This window comes from Liolophura sinensis, chromosome 5, assembly GCF_032854445.1.
Source record: "Liolophura sinensis isolate JHLJ2023 chromosome 5, CUHK_Ljap_v2, whole genome shotgun sequence".
Classification (NCBI taxonomy): domain Eukaryota; kingdom Metazoa; phylum Mollusca; class Polyplacophora; order Chitonida; family Chitonidae; genus Liolophura; species Liolophura sinensis.
The window spans coordinates 17178047-17203494 of NC_088299.1; the positions used below are offsets into that span (position 1 = coordinate 17178047).

The 25448-nt window shown below is 40.6% G+C and overlaps 1 protein-coding gene across 1 annotated transcript; it reads right to left on the reverse strand.

The window, feature by feature from the left end:
- Positions 1 to 5300: 5300 nt before the first annotated feature.
- On the reverse strand, positions 5301 to 25005 carry LOC135465510 (phospholipase A2 group XV-like). Its single transcript, XM_064742749.1, has 6 exons — positions 24897 to 25005; positions 16171 to 16324; positions 14445 to 14563; positions 13185 to 13283; positions 10601 to 10828; positions 5301 to 8461 (listed from the first exon to the last, which is right to left on the reverse strand). The coding sequence occupies exons 1-6, from the start codon at positions 25003 to 25005 to the stop codon at positions 7944 to 7946; spliced, it is 1227 nt and encodes a 408-aa protein (XP_064598819.1). The 3' UTR covers positions 5301 to 7943.
- Between the last annotated feature and the right edge of the window lie 443 nt (positions 25006 to 25448).

Consider the following 25448-nt stretch of genomic DNA (forward strand, 5'->3'; position numbering starts at 1 on the left):
TTGGACCTACGGTTCAAACAGGAGTCTATGTATACTGTTATACAGCCTGCTTGTCGCTCTCTACCCCCGCTCTACATCACTGCCACCACTAGCAAAGTTTGTACAAAAATCTTGCCGAGTTCACTGAGGTCAAGGTGATGAGGCAGAGGGTGATGTCAGGAAACATAAAATCTCTGTTTCAACCTTTGTTTCTAATAATACTTTATACAGTGTCTTAATCGAAAGTATGCACAACATTATTTTAACGAACACCTGAAACAATTTTATTTCTAAATGATCGGGAGGCTAAGCCTTAAGAGACCTACGTGCGTCGCACAGGCCTCAGTGTCAAGCCAGCCTTGTCATGGCACGGGTGTAAAGGGAGGGTAGAGAGCGGCATATGCGCTATAAGGAGTGGGTCAGCAATGTACATTTTTCTAAAAGAATGAAAATGAATGTTGTCTTCTAATACTACATAATTAGTGCTTTGCCTTACGTCGATGTAGCCATTAACTGGTTGGGTTTCATTAGTTTGTGTCATTCACACTTTAGATTTTTGTCGGACAACCAATAAAATAAGAATAATTTTAAATTAACGTATATATTATTCTAATATATGCTCGTACAACGTACAACATACTTCTGATCAAAAGACTGCTTCTTTCTTGAACCATTACAATGCGGTTAATTCTCGAGTGATGTGGAGACTCCACGTGCACACTTGAAGGCAGATCCAGTCTTTCCTTGACATTTTGTTACCAGCAATCGCTTTAATTTAATTGTCAGTCACAAGATGCTTATACATTTTTATCCACGACCGTCTGGATCTATTCAGCAGCGGTATTCGTGGCGTCTGGTCCTTTGAATACACCTAGGGTAGCGTTTCTAGGACAACTGGTGGTTCGGCCACCGAGGCTAAAGTATATAACACTGTACGTAAACATTGCGGAATACAGCAGTCTTTGGGGAACGATCTTGGAAGAGAGCGTGTAATTTTCTACCATTTAAGCATTTGCATAAAATGAGAAAAAAATGCTGAAGTAAACTGACAAGAGGCTGTGTTTTACCTGTTGTATATCACCACTTGCATATTCTCTCCACTGCTCTGGTTTCACTATTTATGCTATTTTTTTATTTAGTCTTTTATGATATTAAATATTTTATTATATTAAATCTTCTATTCTGTGACACGAAATTAAAGCTTGGTGCTGAAGTGGCCAGGTTTCAGGCCACCTAGACGTGTGAAATGGTAGTGATTTGTTATGTACTAGATATATAGCAAGTTGTATCATTTTTCTCTTCTCTTATGAGTGTCAAATTTGAATTGTCTCTGTCAACAGCGGTTCAGCACTGCAACAATGACTATGGTTAATTATGGCTAAAACTAGACTTCCTGAAGAGCGTACATATCCAGTTGAAATCTCGTATACCTCCTGTGAACGTGAGACGTGTCAGTTTACAGATATAGAGTGGTGCTGCTTTATAATGGTTCATTGAGGATACTGTGCCAAAACCTCACGCACGTTTCCGCGTATATCACCGTCTCAAAAACCAGACAACCTTAATCCTTGGTGATCCGCTGATCCGGGGATTATAATATAATCTTAGGTTTAATTGTATTGGTGTTTTACGAAGTACTCAAGAATATTTCACTTATACTGCGGCGGCCAACATTATGGAGAGAGAAAACCAGGTAGTCCCATGGAAATCCACGACCATCTGCAGGTTGATGGCGGAATTTTCCACTTACGGCGGGACAGGAAGCTAGCGTAAGCTGGATTTAAGCTCACAACCATCGCACTGGTGAGAAGCTCGTGGATCATTGCGCCTTGAACTGCTAACCACCTCGGCCTCTGTAAAACTTAGAAGGTATATGCTATATGTATCCTATAAAATATGTCCTGATGCCATAATTATATAAAACATAGTATATAGATGATTTTTCACAACTCAATGTTCCCACAGAGGTCCAAACATGTATATTTTAACCCAATCCACGACATGAACCAATTGCCGGAGACTGCAATCCGCCATTTTGATCTTATACACGTTAAATTATACCAGTAAAATACACTAAACTTTTGTGATTTTGTTTTTCAACTGAGAGAATGAAAATGTTGTATACAATGAATGCCAAAAGCGCAGCAATTCCCAAGCAGTCGCTTTAGGACGTTTTGCTGATGGAACATACAAATCATGTAAATCATATAAATTCTTCCTGTTTATTTTCCATCAGCATTAGGACTGTTCAGTTTTAGTAGTTGTGTATCACAGCTCCAACTAAACGATAAAAAAGGCCACATCCTGCAGAGTACAGCTAAAGCTGAAGACAGTGTGATGGTTGGCGAATGACCACAGATAATCAGTGAAACATGGACTCTTGTCAGTTTACTTCAGTTAAGGTTTTATTCTGACTATTCATGTTAATGCTTAAATAGTAGCTAATTACACGAATGTGATGAAAAAAAATGCAGTGATGTTAATATCAATTCATCAGACATCACTGGTCTAGAATAATGAACATCCACGCCAGATTTATGATGAACATCCACGCCAGATTTATACACATCCACGCCAGATTTATACGTGAACATCCACGCCAGATTTATACGTGAACATCCACGCCAGATTTATACATGAACATCCAAGCCAGATTTATACGTGAACATCCACGCCAGATTTATACGTGAACATCCACGCCGGATTTATACGTGAACATCCACGCCAGATTTATACGTGAACATCCACGCCATATTTATACGTGAACATTTACGCCAGATTTATACGTGAACATTTACGCCAGATTTATACGTGAACACCCACGCCAGATTTATACGTGAACATCCACGCCAGATATATACATTAACATCGACGTCAGATTTATACGTGAACATCCACGCCAGATTTATAATGAACATCCATGCCAGATTTATACGTGAACATCCACGTCAGATTTATACGTGAACATCCACGTCAGATTTATACGTGAACATCCACGCCAGATTTATAATGAACATCCATGCCAGATTTATACGTGAACATCCACGCCAGCTTTATACATGAACATCCATGCCAGTTTTATAAAGCATGTATAATACACACCATGCCACAAATACTGAACATCCACGCAAGCGTTGTAAGGCTATGTATATACGCTATGTTTTATTTTCATCTGTTGTTTTCATACAGTAATCTACACTTCTGAAATGTGCAAAGCATATTTCAATACCCAGTTGTGCATGTATCACTGTATACACATGGTAGTCGGCTATACACAGAAGACTATATCACTATAAGCGAAACAGACATGGGAAGACCGCCGTTTGACAAGAGATATCTATACCGTCACAATCTTATTTGCATGTATCAGAAATATGTGAACAGTAACATGCACATTTTATCTCCGTGAAGTCGGAACAAGAAGGTTTGCTATAGAGCTCTAACCATAAAAATATAATAATAATAATAATAATAATAATAATAATAATAATAAATGTCCAGGAATATTACACAGAGCAATTTTCTCAATTTATAACTGTGACAAAGCAGTGCTATAAAACTGTCTGTCTGTCCATCAGTTTTCCCTTCCCGTCGGCCGCTGTCATGTTTTTGACCATTCGCTAAACGACAGACCTGAGGGCTTAAAAGACGAGGTCACTTTGCACGCCATGTACTTTTTTTTTTTTCATTTTTCTTTTTGTTTCGTCAAGATGTCAAGAATGACATCAACTTTATATTCTAAAATGCTTGACTAAGTCAGATAACACTAATAATATCTCCCGACCAGTTTTCATAATATACAGTACATACTTTACATCTGAGTTTGGCCATCCGGAAGATGACAGCAGCAGACATTGGATGGTGTGTCACGTGATCACAATGGACACGAAGCTTCTGGCACCACTGACAATGAAGTTCTAAACCCAACGAGCGTGCAAACATCAATAATTCACAATGAATAACAGAATGTAGCTAACTTGTATCTGCCATTGTGGATACAAGAGTTTCTAACGAAGCAAATACGTGCATAGTTCATGTACGCCTCCATTAACCCTTTACCTATCATTATCTAGGGTGATGTTGTTATAATGGAAGAGCATGCAATCAGCAAGGAATGGCCAGAAAAACAGCCCAATACTGTATACTATAAAATAACTACCTCTACTAAAAACAAAAACAAGAGAACACACTGGTTTTGTAATAAATAAATAAATACGTTAATCCATAAGCTGAAAGTGGCAATTTATCCCAAGTGAATAAAAACCAAAAAAACTTTCCAGTGCTGGATTCTGAAATGACTATGGCCATAATAAAGCACTCACTAAATATGTATGCTTGGGGTTTAACGTCGTACTTCAGCCACTAATACTCCATAGTATACCTACAGGTTAATTATGAAAAACATATGTTAGCAGAACACATGGGATTTTCAAGGATGGTAAATTCTGCACTGCTTCTCAATTTATTGCCATGGCATTGATAAATATTCCATTTTAATCACTACTCACTGGTCAGGCATTGACCCTCCCCCTATTCCCAGTCCATGGCTCCTCCACTTAGGCTTCGGTGGTACAGACCTCGGTTACAAAATAACCAAGACAGTTTGACTTCTAAGATTGTCACTTCATTTAAAAACTTTCATATTTTATTTAGTATCACACAACATTTCTCACAATACCAATATACTAAATTTGGCAGGGTATTACACTATTTTGTGGTTTCAGCTTTCGCCTATGATTTGCAGCCTTGTGTTATCGCTGATTTCATTCTTACAGCATATCAGGGCCAATGCACAGCATCACACACACAAAGAAACCACGCCATGGTCACAACATTATGTTTCACCGGGCTTTGTGGTGTTGGCTTCAGCATTATAGGACACTGAATGCGTCCGAATAAAGCCCTCCTTCCGCCACAAGGACATAACTATCCCGACAAGCCCCACAGTAGACATTATGTTGCTATGGCAGTTACCTCCTAACGTTGAAGAGTTTGTGCAATCAGGCCCTCATATAGCTAATCACTAACAAACTGACAAAGTTTAGGGTGCTTTTTCTAAATTCTGATGACCCTAACTCATAACTCTGTCCAGATAGAGGCATGACCCTAACTCATAACTCTGTCCAGATAGAGGCATGACCCTAACTCATAACTCTGTCCAGATAGAGGCATGACCCTAACTCATAACTCTGTCCAGACAGAGGCATGACCCTAACTCATAACTCTGTCCAGATAGAGGCATGACCCTAACTCATAACTCTGTCCAGATAGAGGCATGACCCTAACTCATAACTCTGTCCAGACAGAGGCATGACCCTAACTCATAACTCTGTCCAGATAGAGGCATGACCCTAACTCATAACTCTGTCCAGATAGAGGCATGACCCTAACTCATAACTCTGTCCAGACAGAGGCATGACCCTAACTCATAACTCTGTCCAGATAGAGGCAGTCCAACATTGATAGATTGTATGCCCGTGAATACTACATGCAAGCTTGTACAGTGATCAATACTGAAGTAGACCAATGCAACGTAAAATAGAATTTGATAAAATTTACCTAAAATAAATATAACATCATGTTTCTAATTCAGGTAAAGAAAGTACAAATAATTTATACACAAAGCCAGACAGTCACACACCATATCGAGGCTGAACAGTATGGTCAGATTTTGGCAAACACAAATATCTGATACAATACATTTATAACATAAACCTAGTATGTAAAATCTCTGATCCAGGTTAAAATGGGAAAGAAAGCTGACCACAATATTGTGTAAAAATAGATCTTGGTTTGTCATGTTTTCATTTGAAATGACACTGAATACACATGAATTCCAAGATATTAGGCCAGCATTCCCCCTAATACACTACCAGACAAATATCCACACGGAGAATTGGTTAAAAACAAAGTACCGGTACAATACATTCATAGTGATCAGTGCACTACAATAGCCTGCACAAATCTGTCCTCAACAAATTATACATAGTACTGTAAAAAATCAACATCTTTGCCAGTTTCATGTAAATCTGGCATATCAATACAGATTTCTGTTAGAATGTTAAAATGTTTTTCTGCGCTGTGCCAAATCTGTTGAACATTGCCCATGTAATTTTACATCCTCCAGTTTCCAGTTTCAACTTTACTCTTATTATAAAGGTGTAATGATACAAAACCTGTGGCACAGAGTCCAGGATATATACAAATATACAAGAAAAGATTGAAGAATATGCTCAGTAGATTAAAGGAGAAGAAAATTGTAATATCAAACAAATATTATTGAAAAGAGTATGCATTTTCTCGCAGGTGCATGCCATAAAAAAATTGTTACATGTACCTCAAGTTGATAAATTATCAATAAAGTCAGCGCCAAAATCCGCTGTGGGCGACTCCATTTGCCTAAGAACTAGTCCTGAAGTCTTCTGTGTTAGGAGGAGAATTGCCGTCGGAAACCGCCGAAGTCCAGTTCGTACATTTCCGGTAGAACTCTTCTTCCCAGAAGGTAGCGAACAGTACAGTTCGTTTTCCGCTTGACGATCGGGAAACCGGAATGTTGGACGTAGGTTCCGAGTTTACACGAACAAGCCGGTAGTATTAACGACTCTCATTGGCTGAGAGGCAACACACCCCCAGCATAAATTACAGTTTGTTTAAGATGGAGGACACGATTTATGTGAGCTTTTTTGTTGTCAGCTGTTTTCAGACTTTACGTGATCGGCGAGGAAAAAGCGCAAAATTATGCAGCAGGCACCAGCAGATAGAAAAAAATGTGCTCTTTTCAGACTATAGTGTCGTTATTTTAAGTTTTCTTCTCCTTTAATGGTTTCCGACAGCTGTATCAGGTATCCATACTGCCTGTTCTAACACTGGCCTGACTTGTGTTTCTTTCTCTTTAATAATCTAGCGTAATCTTTTACCAGGATGCGCACAGGATGTTTTTGAGGCTAATTATTTATCCAAAATGTGTACAAATAATTTGTAATATAAACAGGTCCATGTATGCTAAAGTCTTAATTTCTTCAAAGAGAGGAGAGAGCAGTCACAACATAGCTGAGACAGCCAGAGAAACTTTAGGGAAACAGAGATTTACGGGTCTGATTTCAGTTCTAAACCATTCTGAGTTTTATATTAACACTTATTCTTCACCTATCAAATGTTGTACTAAACTTCTGGGCATACCAAACTTTGTAAATTTATTTCACTTATTTCCATGTTTTATAGGAGTTTTACCACACACTCTTGAATATTTTACTGATACGCAAAGTCTACACAAAGGTAAGGAACTAGGCCAAGCTTGGATGAATCCACCAAGACTGTAAATGCATAAGATCGGATTCATGGTGAGGTTTGAGCTTACACCTGTGAGGATGTTGTTCTTAATTTTCACTTTTGTTTTTTAACTGATAAAGACATTTAATCAAACAACAGCACCTGGTGGTGAACTGTAAGAGTTAGTATAACAGCCACCAACTGATTTTACCTGAGACCACTACATTCTAAATACTAGTAAAAGATGAGGTAATTGATAGTCTAATTGATAGAAACTATATGTATGTACACATTTCTTCACAACATCAGTGTCCAAATTCCCTGTGACAAACTTGAAATGAAATTCTTGAAAAAAGTACAAGAAAATAAACTCCAGCTTAGATGAGTTATAATGTAGGCTGATGATTGTCTGCGAATGTCTCTAAAATTCAGCACTCCAGTGTGTCAAACAGCAAGGTTTTCCCTCTAAGGTTGATGAGGTCTCGGTTGTGGACCAAGACGTTACTAGAATTCTTTCTGCTGTATAGTCTGTCATCCAAAACAGTCTGGGTCTTTTCCTAAAGTTGGTGACGTCTTGCATGTGGATAACCAAAACAGTACTGTTTTCTTGATCAAGCTGATGACATTTTGGTTGTGGATGTCAACCAAACAGTACTGATTTCTTGATTACATTGATGACTTCTTGGTTGTGGATGTCAACTAAACAGCACTGTTTTCTTGATAAAGTTGATGACTTCCGGATTCTGAAGGATAGCCATATGCTCGGCCTTCTCAAACATCTGATGGTGAACGGCTTGTTTCTGATTGCCCATCCAGCGCAGACACCCCAGCAGGCTCCTCATGTTCACTGTACCATCTCCATTGTCTGGGTGAACCTTGGGCTGGCTGTCGTGCCAGGTCTTCACTGTGTACTCTAGCACACCAGGGGTGGAAATGTTCTTACCGTGCAGACAAAACACCTCCACCCCTGGTGGCGTCAGGTCGTAGATTAGCCGAGATGTGTCCTTCCACATCAGATAGCCCGTATTGTACTTAATGTCAGAGAAAAATGCAGCATAGTCCTTCACTGTGTAGTTACGGTAAGGGGAGATAACCACTACCTCACTGGCATTCCAGAATTTGTCTGAAGGCATGAGCCAGGCTGTACTTGGCATACTACGCTGTTCTGGACGCACACTCAGAGGGTTCACAAATATCACACCCAGGCTGTCACCTGCCAGGATAAATGGAACAAACAGCACTTAAATAAAAGAGTTGCAAAGTAGGCAGTGGACAATGGAGCAAGCCAGCATACATGTACACCATGTGCTAAATATGTGCACTGTATGGCAATGACGAAAACAGTTCAGTTGCACACGTGAGAATTGCTCACACTGAACTATTCAACTGCAAACACACGCTCCTCACAACTCAAGCACCAATGCCTACTCTCATTTTACACCTGAAACATTTTCATTGATGATTCTTGATTACTGGTCTCCATGAGGACAATTGAGTAATTATTCTGGCTCCTTGGAAAATGTGTGTTCTATATTTTGTATACATGTATGTGTGATTACACCTTTATTTCACCTAAAGTGAACCTACTTTGCGTGTGTTTGTCCTTAAATGAGGCAATGAGGCACAGTGGTTTGATGGCCTCTCCCCACACCTCAGCCAGTGTGATGAAGCCTTATTTATCATCTACTCTCACCTGAGGCCATGAGGCACAGTGGTTTGATGGCCTCTCCCCACACCTCAGCCAGTGTGATGAAGCCTTATTTATCATCTACTCTCACCTGAGGCCATGAGGCACAGTGGTTTGATGGCCTCTCCCCACACCTCAGCCAGTGTAATGAAGCCTTATTTATCATCTACTTTCACCTGAGGCCATGAGGCACAGAGGTTTGATGGCCTCTCCCCAAACCCCAGCCAGCGTGATGAAGCCTTATTTATGATCTACGTCCTTACCTGAGGTCACGAGGCACAGAGGTCTGATTGCCTCTCCCCACATCTCAGCCAGTGTGATGAAGCCTTATTTATCATCTATGTCCTTACCCGAGGCCATGAGGCACAGAGGTTTGATGGCCCCGCCCCACACCCCAGCCAGTGTGATGAAACCTTATCATCTACATGTCCTTACCTGAGGCCATGAGGCACAGAGGTTTGATGGCCCCTAACCACATCTCAGCCAGTGTGATGAAGCCTTATTTATCATCTGCATGTCCTTACCTGAGGCCATGAGGCACAAAGGTTTGATGGCCTCTCCCCAAACCCCAGCCAGGGTGATGAAGCCTTATTTATCATCTGCATGTCCTTACCTGAGGCCTTGAGGCACAGAGGTTTGATGGCCCAGCCCCACACCCCAGCCAGCATGATGAAGCCTTATTTATCATCTGCATGTCCTTACCTGAGGCCTTGAGGCACAAAGGTTTGATGGCAACGTCCCACACCCCAGCCAGCATAATGAAGCCTTATTTATCATCTGCATGTCCTTACCTGAGGCCATGTGGCACAAAGGTTTGATGGCCCCGCCCCACACCTCAGCCAGTGTGATGAAACCTTATCATCTGCATGTCCTTACCTGAGGCCATGAGGCACAGAGGTTTGATGGCCCCGCCCCACACCCCAGCCAGCATGATGAAGCTTTATTTATCATCTGCATGTCCTTACCTGAGGCCATGAGGCACAGAGGTTTGATGGCCCCGCCCCACACCCCAGCCAGCATAATGAAGCCTTATTTATCATCTGCATGTCCTTACCTGAGGCCTTGAGGCACAAAGGTTTGATGGCTCCTCCCCACACCTCAGCCAGCGTGATGAAGCCTTATTTATCATCTGCATGTCCTTACCTGAGGCCATGAGGCACAAAGGTTTGATGGCCCCGCCCCACACCTCAGCCAGTGTGATGAAACCTTATCATCTACATGTCCTTACCTGAGGCCATGAGGCACAGAGGTTTGATGGCCTCTCCTCACACCCCAGCCAGTGTGATGAAGCCCTATTTATCATCTGCATGTCCTTACCTGAGGCCATGAGGCACAGAGGTTTGATGGCCCCGCCCCACACCTCAGCCAGTGTGATGAAGCCTTATTTATCATCTACTCTCACCTGAGGCCATGAGGCACAGAGGTTTGATGGCCTCTCCTCACACCCCAGCCAGTGTGATGAAGCCCTATTTATCATCTGCATGTCCTTACCTGAGGCCATGAGGCACAGAGGTTTGATGGCCCCGCCCCACACCTCAGCCAGGGTGATGAAGCCTTATTTATCATCTGCATGTCCTTACCTGAGGCCATGAGGCACAAAGGTTTGATGGCCCCACCCCACACCCCAGCCAGTGTGATGAAACCTTATCATCTACATGTCCTTACCTGAGGCCATGAGGCGTATAGGTTTGATGGCCCCGCCCCACACCCCAGCCAGGGTGATGAAGCCCTGGATAAACTTGTCCTTCCAAGCCTGGGACTGGTGGTTCAGGAAGTACAGGACGGTGGGATTGCCCATGCTGTGGGCCACAAACATCACCTTCTTGTTCCCATTGATCCTGTATGTCTCCTCCACCAGCTGTGTCAGGTTCTTCAGAAATGGACCAAACTCATCTGTGGAGATATATGAAAGAGTACTTGATATCCCACCAAGGATTTAGCCAGCCATACATCTCCGTGCGATGGGCAAACTAGGCGTGCGATAATGAAACCGGGAGAGCGAATTTGAGATGGAAGCCAGATTATTTTCCAGCTAAATAGGTGTATGTTGAGACGGTCTACAATTCAGTAAAACATGAAATGTCCATACCTTGTTATTCTGTCCTTATTCCTTGTTAGGCGGTATTTTAAAATCACTTAGCTGAACACTATGATAGTTTAAGAAAGCCTACCGAGCCGAAATGTTTTAAAATCCACGTGACTTAGTTATCCAACCAGAGTCGGTATTAGCCAGACAAGGAGTTGTCTTCCTTTGCTAAAGTACCAAGTGCGGTGAAATTGTCTTAAATCTCATTCCCTAGATAAAAGATTATTTCCATAAACTTTTGGCATATTAAAATATATTTTACATCTACCGAAAGATTTAATACTTTTGTAATTTCTTATCATTAGTACATTCAAGACTCGATCCACGCACACGAAATGTATAGGAAGCATTGAACCACATGTATATAAGCGCTGAAATTGGAAGATGTCAAAACGTGGCTCTGATAAATCTGGTAAGATAATGTCCGTCTTCAACAAAGCTTCAACTCGTGGTAGTGTACACTCAGACACCGAAGAGGATTCTAATTTGGAGTTTGATGTAGAACTCTAGGCACACGCTGGTGCTGACATAGACAGCAATGGCTTCATCGGACATGTTGGAAGTGGACTGCTGAGTCAGTGTAGGTAACGTCAAAATGACGAGAAAAAAAACAAAGGTGTACCGAAACAAAAAAAAAGTTTTCTACAGGCTGAACGAAAACGTTCGCGTGGCTAAGTTACTGTCAGTCTGACAACACACTGAAATTGAAAGTATACAGTCAGAGAGGGTGAGTGGACTGAGGGCATGAGAAATTTCAGGTCTGGTTTACTTTCAGTTTTGTTGATGTCGGTCCCCTGTATAAATTCCACATAAGTATCATTCGCAGTGGCCAGTGCAACCAAAAATCACATCCAACTTAAAGTCACCGTATTTGTTTAGTGTAATTCCTTTTTATTTAAACCATCAATCTAACTGTCAGGCTCCGTGATCATGCTAAAAAATACATGTACTAAGCCACTGATGCAGAGGCGAAGAAGGCTTTAATGACATTTGCCTATTGTGCAAAGACAAAGACATAGTACATATATCTGTAATAAAAGAACCCTAGTCACATGACCATGTAAAATTTTCAGAGGAAATAACAAAAATGATGACAACATGAAGAACAGTGGTTTGACTAAGTTTTGTCCACTATAGACATCTGAACGCCTTCAGATTGCATCTCCGGTGATATAGGGTCCTGGAGATAGGCCCCTCACCCCAGCCTATTGGTCTTGGGTCACTCAAGCGAGACACCCTCACCTGGTTAAACCCCTGCATCCCACCTTGACATCCCACCTAGAAATCACACCTTCCTACTTCACGTACATGTCCACAAGCTGTGTGTTTATATATGTATATGAAAGAGTGCTTGACATCCCACCTTGACATTCCACCTTGACATCAAACCTCAACATCAAACCTCAACATCAAACCTTGACCTTCCACCCTGACATCAAATCTCAACATTCCACCTTGACATCCCACCTTGACATCAAACTTTGACCTTTCACTTTGACATTAAACCTTGACATCCCACCTAGACATCAAACCTTGACATTCCACCTTGACATCAAACCTTGATATTAAACCCTGACATTCCACCTTTACATTCCACCTCGACATCAAACCTTGACATCCCACCTTAACATTCAACCTTGACATTCCATCTTGACACCCCACCTTGACATCAAAACTAGACATCCCACCTTAACGTCCCACCTTGACTTCCCACCCTGACATCAAACCTTGACATTCCACCTTGACATCAAACCTTGCTTATACATGTACATGTCCATAGGCTGTGTTTTTCAAATCTCAAGGGAAGTTAACACTAAATCTAATGCTTGTGTATTGACAATAGGCCCTCTTTATACTTCAAATGTATGCAAATAATATGCACGTCTACAGTCTGAACTAATTACATCAATATGTAGGTGCAGAGAGACATCAAAATGAAAGTACATGAAATGTTATCAAGTATAAACTGTGATGTAATGAACTTGATGTCGCTGACATTGTGAATCAGGAGAATGTATTGTAGGTCTTGTAGGACAAACTTGGAAATACACGCATGAATGTCTACTGACACGGCTGGAAAAAAGCTATCATATGAATTCCCAAAGTACTTCATGAACCCATACAAAACCGTTTTTCCAGTCGTGTGTCAAATGTTGTGCTTACTTGGAGCCTTCCTGAAGTCGTATGGAGCTCCTCTGACAGACTTCCCCCTCTCATAGCCAGCCGCTATTAAGGCCTCCACGATAGGCGCAAAATAGGAGGCTGGAACCAAAACAACAGCGAGATAAGTAATGGACAGTTAAGCTTGGTGTCGCCCCATGTCAAACTCATACATGAAAAGTGATGAAATGTGTAATTGAAAGGCACCTCAGGCTTAGTGTCGCCCCATGTCAAACTCCTAAATGAAAAGTGATGAGATGCGTAACTGAAAGGCACCTCAGGCTTGGTGTCGCCCCATGTCAGACCTCTACATGTAAAGTGATGAGATGCGTAACTGAAAGGCACCTCAGGCTTGGTGTCGCCCCATGTCAAACTGCTACATGTAAAGTGATGAGATACGTAATTGAAAGGCACCTCAGGCTTGGTGTCGCCCCATGTCAGACTCCTACATGTAAAGTGATGAGATGCGTAATTGAAAGGCACCTCAGGCTTGGTGTCGCCCCATGTCAAACTGCTACATGTACATGTAAAGTGATGAGATGTGTAATTGAAAGGCACCTCAGGCTTGGTGTCGCCCCATGTCAGACTCCTACATGTAAAGTGATGAGATGCGTAACTGAAAGGCACCTCAGGCTTGGTGTCGCCCCATGTCAGACTCCTACACGTAAAGTGATGAGATGCGTAATTGAAAGGCACCTCAGGCTTGGTGTCGCCCCATGTCAGACTCCTACATGAAAAGTGATGAGATGTGTAATTGAAAGGCACCTCAGGCTTGGTGTCGCCCAATGTCAAACTCCTACATGTAAAGTGATGAGATGTGTAATTGAAAGGCACCTCAGGCTTGGTGTTGCCCAATGTCAAACTGCTACATGTAAATGAGGAGATGCGCAATATACAGGGACTAGGCTTGGTGTCGCCCCATGTCAAACTCCTACATGTAAAGTGAAGCAGTTTTTCAAATACAGTGATGAAATACAAAAACTGGTCACAAAATGGGGCACCACTCTTTAAATTATAAAGTGAAGTTTCAATAAACTTATCCTTTGGTAGTAGAGACGAAAAATCAACAAAACTGAAGAGGCTCTAAAGTTATAGAAGTCATGCCAAAAGATTTAGATATGGACAGATAGATTTCATATTCCTCTTTGCTGTTTTGCGGCAAGTGTGCTGCAAACAAAATAGTGTGCCATAATCAAGTTTAGGAGTGTGCCACTAGCAGCACACTGGTGTTGGTATTAAAGGTGTAGTTACTGGAGAGCATACTTTGTTTCAACTGGGAGGGGTCCAACCATTCCACGGAAGACGTGTTCCCAAAACCTGGGATTTTGATGTCCACCCCTGGAGAATTGTCAGTCGTGTGAGTCTTGTTGTCATACACCAGTCTGAAACACGAAACAAACAAATACCTGGACAACCATGTCACAATACAGGCTGAAACATTTTTACAAGTCCTACATGTATATCATCAGACTGCATAAATCATGACAGTCTATCAATACAAATATCCAAAAGAAAATCAAAGATTCCAAAGACTTTTTTCAGTTGCATCCCATGGCTCAACACATTAAAAAAAAGTTTATGAAAATGACATTCACATGTATAATCTTAGCACAACACATAACTTAATTCATTTTGCTATAAAATATGATAACATGACAAGACAATGTAAAATAATTTGTTTAATCAATAGATGTTTTAAGAGTTACATAGCAGCTAGATAAGCTTGAAAAAATATAACCAGGCCTGTTGTAGGGTGGAGCCAGTGTGGGCTTTGTAGAGACCTCTTTTTCACCTCACCATTTTTGGCGCACATTGACTTAATGTACACAGGCCACGAACAGAATTAATTATGATAATAAGAAAGGAAAACTCCACATTACATGAACACTACTAAAGATCTGAACACAACCAAACATTCACACAGAAGACAAACTTTGTGATCCTCACTCCAGATCACCCAGTCTTTTTAGCAGGTGTACTTGTATAATGTTTCTGCTTTTGAGCCTTCAGGGATACAAACCAATCAGAGGCTTACTGCCCCAAAAGACTTTCAGTGGTTATAAAGATCTTTTACTAACATCATGAACAAACAAATTTTTATCAAGGAAAGGATGGTGTTAAGCAGAGGTTAATGATAAGAGCGAATAGTAAGGTAAAAGGGTACTATACACCTGCCAGGGTTTGGGTATCTATTAACCCACCAGGGAGGATTAGCTCTTAATTTGGGTACTGCTACGGCAGCAGGTACAGTATGGCAGGCAATGGTGATGCTTTGCAGGTAAATGGAATAAAAAAAAAACAAGTGCAGTAATGGGAATTTGTGTCAAGTAAATGTTTAATGAGAACTCCAGATGATTTTCTCAGGCATGTCAGGGCTGCAGATGATGCCTTTCTGAACCCACATGTACATGTACTTGTAAACAATCAATTGAAAATGTCAAAAGCCCTGCAATAACCAAAGAGTGGATGGTCCAGTTTTTTGTCTGTTCTGTCTGAACAACATTTTGGGTGATTTTAACACATACTGGTAATTTGTAAACACAGGTGGTGTTCTCAACGAAAGGTTACGTTTACATCAATTGCTAAATCATTTTCATTATGGCAATTTACAAATACATGTACATGTATTTTAAACAAAAATGAGGCAAACCCGAATAAATATACACAAAACCCCCTTTCACAAGTTTATGAAATAAAGTTTCCAATAGTACATTTATATCAAGAAATCAGTGTAGAGTGACTGTACATGTACGTCCCTGTCAACTTTCACTTAACTTTGTATAAAAATAATGACAATAGTTCTGTCAATAGTCATGTGCTGTTTTTAATTAACAGAGAGTGAAGCTATTTATGCACGAAAAACGTTTGTGGCAAGTCGATATAGCCTTTAAAAAACTTCCCTCAAACAACTTAGATCTTAACATAAGCATGAAGGCACTGGTTTGAATATGCAGGTTTGAAGGGCACTTTTAAAATCTGATACATGTACCTCATGTTATCCACAAAGCATGGCACTGTCAGAGCCAGCTCTACTACATTTACCCAAAGATCAAAATACTTCTTTGTAGTTTTGGTACAGTATATGTGTGGGACACTAGGCTTATTCAGTTTGGCCTTAAACTGAGATCCACCATCACCAGGAACTGTTAAAGGAAAACAATGTTAATATGTTAGTAAAATGAACCATGGTACATACATGTAAAACAAATAGCAACATAGAGCAACACAACAATTTACCTCATGTTATCAACAAAGCAATCCAATACAAATGGTGCCAGCTCTTCAAGGTTCAGCCATAAGCTAAAATAGTCTTTGGTTTTTTTTACTACAGTAAACATGAGGCGCCGAAGTCTTGTTTAACTTGGCCAGAAATTGGCTTCCTCCATCCCCAGGCACTAAAATTAGAGAAACAATTAAGCATGAGAGTAGAATTAATACAACACATTTTTCTTTGTCATAAAAGGCAAGATACTACAGTAAATTTAATACAATGCTAAATGTATATATACAAGATAATTTGTTGTACAAGTATGTTCAAATTCAAAAAATACATCCACGACTTACATGTACTCAGCTCAAGTGGTGCTCTCACACAAGCCAATCAGGACGGTGCTAAAGTGGAGCTCTCACATGAGCCAATCAGGACTTGGTGCTAAAGTGGTACTCTCATATGAGCCAATCAGGACTTGGTGCTAAAGTGGTGCTCCCACACGAGCCAATCAGGACTGAGTGCTAAAGTGGTACTCTCACATGAGCCAATCAGGACTCATTTAAACTTTCTAATATATGTACATATGTATTCTGTTCGTGCTTACTTCATAGGGACCATCAAATCTAATGCTCCTTTCCCTCCCACAATGCTGGCTACCATTTTATTAAGTGAAATATTTTTCAGTAGGGCATAAAATACCAATCAAATAAATAAACCAAATCTAATGGTGTGAACGGGCTTACAGACACCTTGACTTTCAAATCTACATTTATAGTGCAGTATTCTCATGTCAGATGATACGAATGTTTAAGTATGAAAAGAGCATAGAGGGCGCTTTATTTCAATATCATTCTTGTTGCATCCCAAAGAAATGGGGATAATAATTTTGACATCACCCAAAGCAATGAGCTCTTGACATCGAAACCAGGCTTATGGAGTCTAACATTACATATTAGAAGAAGTATTTTATCTGCATTTTCCTAGCAATAATATAGGCCTTCAACATATCAATGTATAGATGTTGTGGTGTTACGTGTCACTAACAAAACCCTATACTGGTAGTGAGTAGGACCGATTTCCCAGACAGGCAACTGGCTATCAGAAATAGACTATAGTGCCAAACATGACTGATGTAATGGCAAAGTGAAAGTCAGCCAGTTATTTATGGATATCCTGCTCCCCTATGTCCATGTTGGGCACATTGACTATGCCAGGGTTTCATATACATCAGCCAGCTAACAGCATAGCACTGTACAGGTGAGCAGTACGGGTAACAGATGGTTATGATATATGTACACATCAATAAACTGGTCTGGACCATCAATACTGATTTGTCGGTATATTTAGCCTCAATGCAATATCCACAATGAACAATTGCAGTATTTAAGCCTGGAAAATGACCAGATATCAGTCACATAAATCTGTAGTCAGCAAGATGCTCATTTTCATCAATGACATGTACATAATGCGGGCAATTACTGATATAGAACACTCACAACACATAGGACTGTTACATGTACAATGAAAATGACATGGATACTGTAGGCCTACGTGAGAATTTAGCATAGACGAATGTGAACTTCATGAAGCACCGAAAACTGACAACAAAATACACCAGTGTGAGAATTATAGCACACATTTTTGTCTGACCTAAATTAATTAGTCCCCTGATGATCCCACCCCCCCCCCCCACCCCCACCCCCACCCCCCGAGGACAGGATGAATACTACACAATGCACATGTGCTCTGTTACAAAACTCTACGCTTCTTTCTCTCCATATGCCAGGTCAAACAGCTTATGCAACTCTTCCACTTGTGACACACATGCAGAGATCTGCAGCAAACTTTAAGGACAAAAAAATATCGTATCACAGTTACACAAGTACATAAGCACACTCAACTGTTTCCTGCCACCCAGACGGTTGAAGCTGAGGGATTACAATGGTTTTTATTTGAGGCTGTGATTCAACTAACACACCCTATCTACTTCCGTGACAAATGTATACATGTCAAATGTTATTTGTAGATACCAAACCTGATAAAACAACCACCACTTTTAACACAGGAAGGAAAATTTTTCCCTCCACCTACCTACACTGTCCCTACAGCACTGCAAAGGTGAAGTGCATCATCATGCCGTAGTTACTGGCAGAGTGCATCATCATGCTTTAGTTACTGGCCAAGTGCATCACCATGCTGTAGATACTGGCCGAGTGCATCACCATGCTGTGGTTACTGGCCAAGTGCATCACCATGCTGTGGTTACTGGCCGAGTGCATCATCATGCTGTAGTTACTGGCCGAGTGCATCATCATGCTGTAGTTACTGGCAGAGTGCATCACCATGCCGTGGTTACAGGCAGAGTGCATCATTACGCTGCAGTTACTGGCAGAGTGCATCATAATGCTGTAGTTACTGGCCAAGTGCATCATCATGCCGTGGCTACAGACAGAGTGCATCATCATGCTGTAGTTACTGGCCGAGTGCATCATCATGCTTTAGTTACTGGCCAAGTGCATCATCATGCTGTAGTTACAGGCAGAGTTCATCATCACCCTATAGTTAACGGCCAAGTGCATCATCATGTTGTGGTTACTGGCAGAGTGCATCATCATGCTGTAGTTAACGGCCAAGTGCATCATCATGCTGTAGTTACTGGCCAAGTGCATCATCATGCTGTAGTTACAGGCAGAGTTCATCATCACCCTATAGTTAACGGCCAAGTGCATCATCATGCTGTAGTTACTGGCGGAGTGCATCATCATGCTGTAGTTACTGGCGGAGTGCATCATCATGCTGTAGTTACTGATAGAGTGCATCCTCATGTTGTGGTTACTGGCAGAATGCAACATCATGCTGTAGTTACTGGCGGAGTGCATCATCATGGTGTAGTTACAGGCAGAGTTCATCATCATGCTGTAGTTACTGGCCAAGTGCATCATCATGCTGTAGTTACAGGCAGTGTTCATCATCACCATATAGTTAACGGCCAAGTGCATCATCATGTTGTGGTTACTGGCGGAATGCATCATCATGTTGTAGTTACTGATAGAGTGCATCATCATGCTGTAGTTAACGGCCAAGTGCATCATCATGCTGTAGTTACAGGCAGAGTGCATCATCACCCTATAGTTAACGGCCAAGTACATCATCATGTTGTGGTTACTGGCAGAGTGCATCATCATGTTGTAGTTACTGATAGAGTGCATCATCATGCTGTAGTTACTGGCAGAGTGCATCATCATGCTGTAGTTACTGGCAGAATGCATCACCATGCTATAGTTACTGAGGTACATTTCTTACACTTACACAAGCTTTCCTCTGCGCTTTTTGAGCAGGTGTTTGATTAATACACGGCCAAATACAAGAACATTTCGATACTCTACTCTACAATTCTGACACTAAAATTTGATACACATTAAAACTTGCCAACACCAACACCTCTAAAAATTGACATATTGTCAACATCGATAATGCCACTTCAACCCATTTCCAACTCATATTATTTTTTTTTAAATAAACAGACACTTGTCTATTGTCCATTTTATATAAACCAACACATCATACAACTGGCAGACTCCTGCCCATCGCCTTTATCCCTCCTGGGAGTCAGGAAAGGGAGGTAATCCTCTTTAATGAACGGATTCTATGAAGACATTTTCTTCAACTTTTGATTGGGACACATTTCTTGAAAGGAATCATTAGCTGAGATGACATCAAGCAATTCACCACATGAAACAATGAAGTATGGTAGCTTTCTGTCACATTGTTTGTTATATTTGACTGGATTAACAATGTTTCATGGGTACATACTAACAGTGAGAGTGATATCCAACAGAAGCAATTTTACTTTGGAAAGTGTGACACAAATTCGCTTCAATGTTTCAGAAATTGTTTCAGAAGTGTGTTAGACATGGGAGCATAACATCACACCTCCAATTCAATGGCTGATTACACACACACATAAATTTCATTCATTCAGAGTCTCGCATATTAGCTCTCATAGCATTTAGATTTGTATCTCATAAATTTGAAGTTTCGTAAGCTCTGGGATCAGAGCATTCAATCTTTGCTTTCCTAGATTTGGCTTGACCTTGATGGTTAATTAACAATTTTTGATATTTTCCCATATATATTTCCCAATACATTTTTAGGGATCCCGTTCTTCCTGATCGCTATTGTAATCGTTCTGTTTTTTTCTTCTTATTATCATTACTTTTTTTTTCCACCGACTTTGTTAGCAAGGAAACTTTTACGCCGTTCAACGTAGAAGTCCCAAATTTTGTTCATATATTCTGGCGGTGAATATCTCGGGACAAATTCTCCATTTTTTTTCTATGTCACGTGGTTCGGCCAGCATATTGAATTTTGTGTAAAACCTTTGTGTAAAATCTTCTTCACAAGAACCACTGAACTGATTCTTTTCAAATTCGACATGAAACTAGAAGGTCACGAGTTATAAAAAGTTTGCAAAAATGGTTTCCTTCCGGTCAAAACTCTGGAAGTCCGCCACTGGTCGAAGTTGTGACGTCACAAAAAGTTCTGAAATGTCAATTGTTCTCAATGTATTCTGATGTATTTGAGCTGCTGATTCCGAATCTGCTTTTATTTTTTGCATATCTGTGTAACTTTTGAGATATACGCAAAAACGTCAACAAAATTACATAACTTCAATGACCTGTAACTCGAGAACTATGGCAGCTAGAAATGTGCAACCTGCACCACAATGTAGCCCAAGACATGCTCTTTTGAGCATTCGTCAACGGATTTGAGCTCCGATCAATAGTTTTTTCGCTAGAAGCATTTAAATGACAACACCGTTTTTTCTTCAGAAAAAGATGGGAATCCCACTGCTTTAACATGGAGTTAGATGGGGACTGGACTAGGTTTATAGTATTTGACCTGATGCTTTCAGCTACACTGTCCGTGATCTCCTGAAACGGTTGTAGGATGACATTCAGCTACATGTATACAGTAGTCTATTAGATGGAGTAGAATTCTAACTACAACAGCAAATGACGTGGACCTGTAAAAGTTAACTTTGTTTTGCGCAAGCCTTGTCTTTTTTACCATAAGCTAACCAGGCCAGGGTGATTGACAGATATCGACATGTGCCCTGGTCCAGGTGTTGACTTTCTGACAACGGCCTTGATATCAGTAGAGCACTGAGTCTGTGCATGGCAGGTCGTGGATTGAGACATGAAAGTACAAACTTTGTTTTTTCTTTCTTTCTTTTCTCTTACCGCTGTCAGTCATGTCAGAGTTCAATCTCAGCTTAGCCAATTTGGCAGGTGATGAAAATGTTGTGAATTTCAAGGTTTTAAGTAGGCTGCTAGGCGTAGTTGGATGTTCTGATGACGAATCTGGTTGTTTTTCCTTTCTCCGAAGCATGGTTTTGTCGCCAATTGCCAAGAAAGTGCGAAAAAGTGCAATTTTCGCCCATGTTTGGAGGTCACATGACACAAAACCGCTGCAGCTGTGGAGCTGAAAATGATTGAGTGCAAAGGGCTATATGGGTACTCTACGCGTGTTGAAAATCGTTGAACTGTCATAATAAACGTGGGAGTTGCAGGGCTTGAAAAATTGGCCAAGGCCATTTTTGGCACTTTGACGTCCCCATGTTATTTCATGCATTTTAAATGCATTTGCGACTAGGATGAACACACGAATATTGTAAGTATGCTACCCGACGTAGTTTGACGTCCTGATGATGAATTTGGACTTATTTCTTGATGGCGACGTACAGTTTTGCAGCAAACTGCGATCAAAACGCAAAAACACAATTTTTCACCATATTTGGAGGTCTGGTGAGAGAATACCGTTACAGCTGTAAAGCTGAACAACATTAAGTGCAAAGTGCTGCACATGTACTCTATGTGTGCTAAAAATCTTTGATCTCTGTCAACAAACACAGGACATGCACGTTTTCAAAGAATATCGTAAGGCAGATTTACCACATTCGGGACATTTACATAAACTTGATGTTACAAGGGCCGTGTATTATTGGGTGGGGAAAATGTCACCGATCCGATCTGGGATGCCGCCCTAGGATCTGCTGTTCGCAGACCCATTCTAGTTTTTAATTGAATTTATTGCAATTCAGAAAAATTATTACCATTAAAATCAAAAGAATGACACTGAAAAGAACATTTAAATGTGAACTGAAATGTTATGAAAACATTGCCTTTGTGTAAAATAAGTCAGAATTTCAGGCAATACTCTTATTTCCATCGAAAAGCTCTTCCTCATTATGCAACACCGGGAAACAATATCCGGATAAGGAAATAATTGAGAATAAGGACAAGCCATTGAGATATTACCTTGGCTTCCTCTAGCTAAACCTGACTCAAAATTAGAATTTAATATCTCTACCAAAGAGTGAGTGAGTGTGTGCTTGGGATTTAATGTTGTACTTAACAATTTTTCAGTCAAAGGACTGCAAAGGAGTCCTTAGAGTGCACATATGTGTGATGTGCCTCCTTGTTGCAGGGTGGATTTCCACCGCTCTTTTATCTAGTGCTGCTTCATCGAGATGACATTCCAAAGGTAAGTAAGCCTCCTCACATGAACAATTATACTGATACCTGTCAATAAGTATTTGCACTATCCCCTTAGTTAAACAAGGAAGTTAAAACTTCCTCTTTTTTAAGCACCCAAGACTGATACTGGTTCTGCTGCCCATGAAGCGGACGCTCTACCAAATGACCTACTGAGGCTGGTCTCTACCAAGAAAGTCATGTTTCTTCGGTTTTGTCTGTCTGTCTGTCAGCAACTTAGTGGGAAAAGTTAACCCGGGATTTGGATGCAATTTTATACAGTTTACGTTGGGCTAAGGACAAATAGAGTTTTGGTGATGCAAGAATATTTCAAAGACAGAATTGCAGATTACATACTGTGCCTTTGTAATGGGGCAATTTGTAAGCAGACCTTTGATCTCTTTGAGAGCTTTCTAGTTACAAACTACATGTCCATGTACTGATTTGTTGGCCAATTACTTTTGCCCTGTTGCAGATTCTGAAAATGAAGTTGCAGATGAATTGAGCTCTTTAACAAGAGTGGCTGACACTCTGATCTCGTTCATAGTTCAAAGTAAGCAAAGCCCTAAAATTAATTTATCTTAAAAATATATATATCGTAGGCTTTAGGCCCTTGAATATTATTTATATAGCTTACACAGGTGCTCTCGCCTTTAATCTTTGCTTATTTCATACTATACTTTTGAACAACTAGATTATATTATTCTATCAGAGTAACAACTGGGAAGTATTCATGATCACCCATATTCAGGCACATCACTCGTAATACGCAAGAATTTGATGACGATCCCTGCTTTTCACACTCAGTGACATGAAGACCATCATACATGTATATGATACAAGTTAATTCTTTTTCAATCCATTAGTTGTTGGTCCTCTGTTAAGAGTCTCCTGAAGTCTGCTTTCTGCAAATTTGTTCTTAACCATACCTTGGTTTATACTAAACATAGCCCAACAATAAAAGGCTCAAAATAATGGTTATTAAACTTTGAATATATGCCACATATATAAAACCATCAATAATTGACACTTATAATCTAATTATGCCCAAAGACAAGGGCATGGACAAACATGTGAATATATACTTGTCAAATATAGGTAAAACCTGCCATGTACACGTAAATCAACCATGATGTGGTAATGTAGGGCATCCTACCTTTGTTGTTTTGTTCTGGATGTTCCCTGTCCATTCCATTGTCTTACAAGATAATACCCTATCATAAGCCAAGTTGGCATTTCAGGAATCTTGAGAGTTCATGCAGGTTGAGACGAGAGGGGTTTGGGTTCTCACAAACCAACGTGGCTAAAAAGGCGTGATTTTACAGCAGCTGCTAATGGCATAGGGCTAACAGACCTGGCTATGTGAGATGTGTGTTCAGTCTAGCAAGTACCGTAAGATCTCCCCTTTTAGCTACGTTTGTTTGCGAGTGCCCCCATCCTGTCTCATCCATATCTGCGGGAAATCGCCAGATTCGTGAAATGTCCACTCGGCTTATTACAAATAATTTAATTAGCATGTAGTCTTGACATGAACTGCATATTTCAAGTGTTCTGAGGTTTATCTTGATGGTTTGGTTCTTATGCTGTGCAAAATAGAGACAATGATACAGTCAAATACAGATATGCACATTTTCTGACAAATGCCATGGCGTAAGAGCCAAGAACAACAACAACGATAACAAAGGGTTTAAACAAATCCTGTGTAAATTGACTGATCGTTTACATCCCCACAGGTAATTTTCAAACATCAAGTTTCTACATTCACCCGTAAGCTCATAAGCTCCGAAAAAAAATCAGCCTGAGAAAACGCAGCGGCAAATCGTTGGTGACAGATCTCAAGTCCGAGACCGCAAGTGGCACATTTTAAGAGCAGTTTAGCTGAATGTTAACCAAGCTAGCTAATCCATAAACAGCGCCCACTTTGAGAAATACGGATTAAAAATACAGTACAAAGTTAAAATGTACTACCTAATATCACGGGGTAGCCTGGAAGTCCTGTACATCGCGCAAACTCTGTGATAATCGCAGCCAGAAACAAGGCAGAGGTTGAAATCCATCCCTTTCCTTCGGAGGCCATAGTTGTCTGCTAGGCACATGACAACAACGTCGTATTGACTCGTACCTTTCTTTATACATTTATGCACTCTCGGAAAGGTTCGAGTTTATCGCGTGACCTGAAACTCAGTTAAGTAAACTACTGCACATGAAAACAAGTCGCAATATCACATGTAGCTAGCTTGTCACAAGCAGAGCCAGTTACTTAATAAACCCATGTATGTGTAGGTCTGTGGTAGGCCAGTCTTTGCATAGGCCTACGGATACATGTAAAGGCTATTCTGTGTGATGGATTATATTTTTCATCAGCCGGTAATGGGCCTAATACTTTTTTTAAAAATTAAAATGTTGAACAAAAGTTTTTCTATAAATATACCTACTTTTTGTTGCCTTTGCTGATATCATGCACTGATGTCTACGCAAGCCGTTTACACTAGGCCTAACAAAAAAGGCTTATGCCTACAT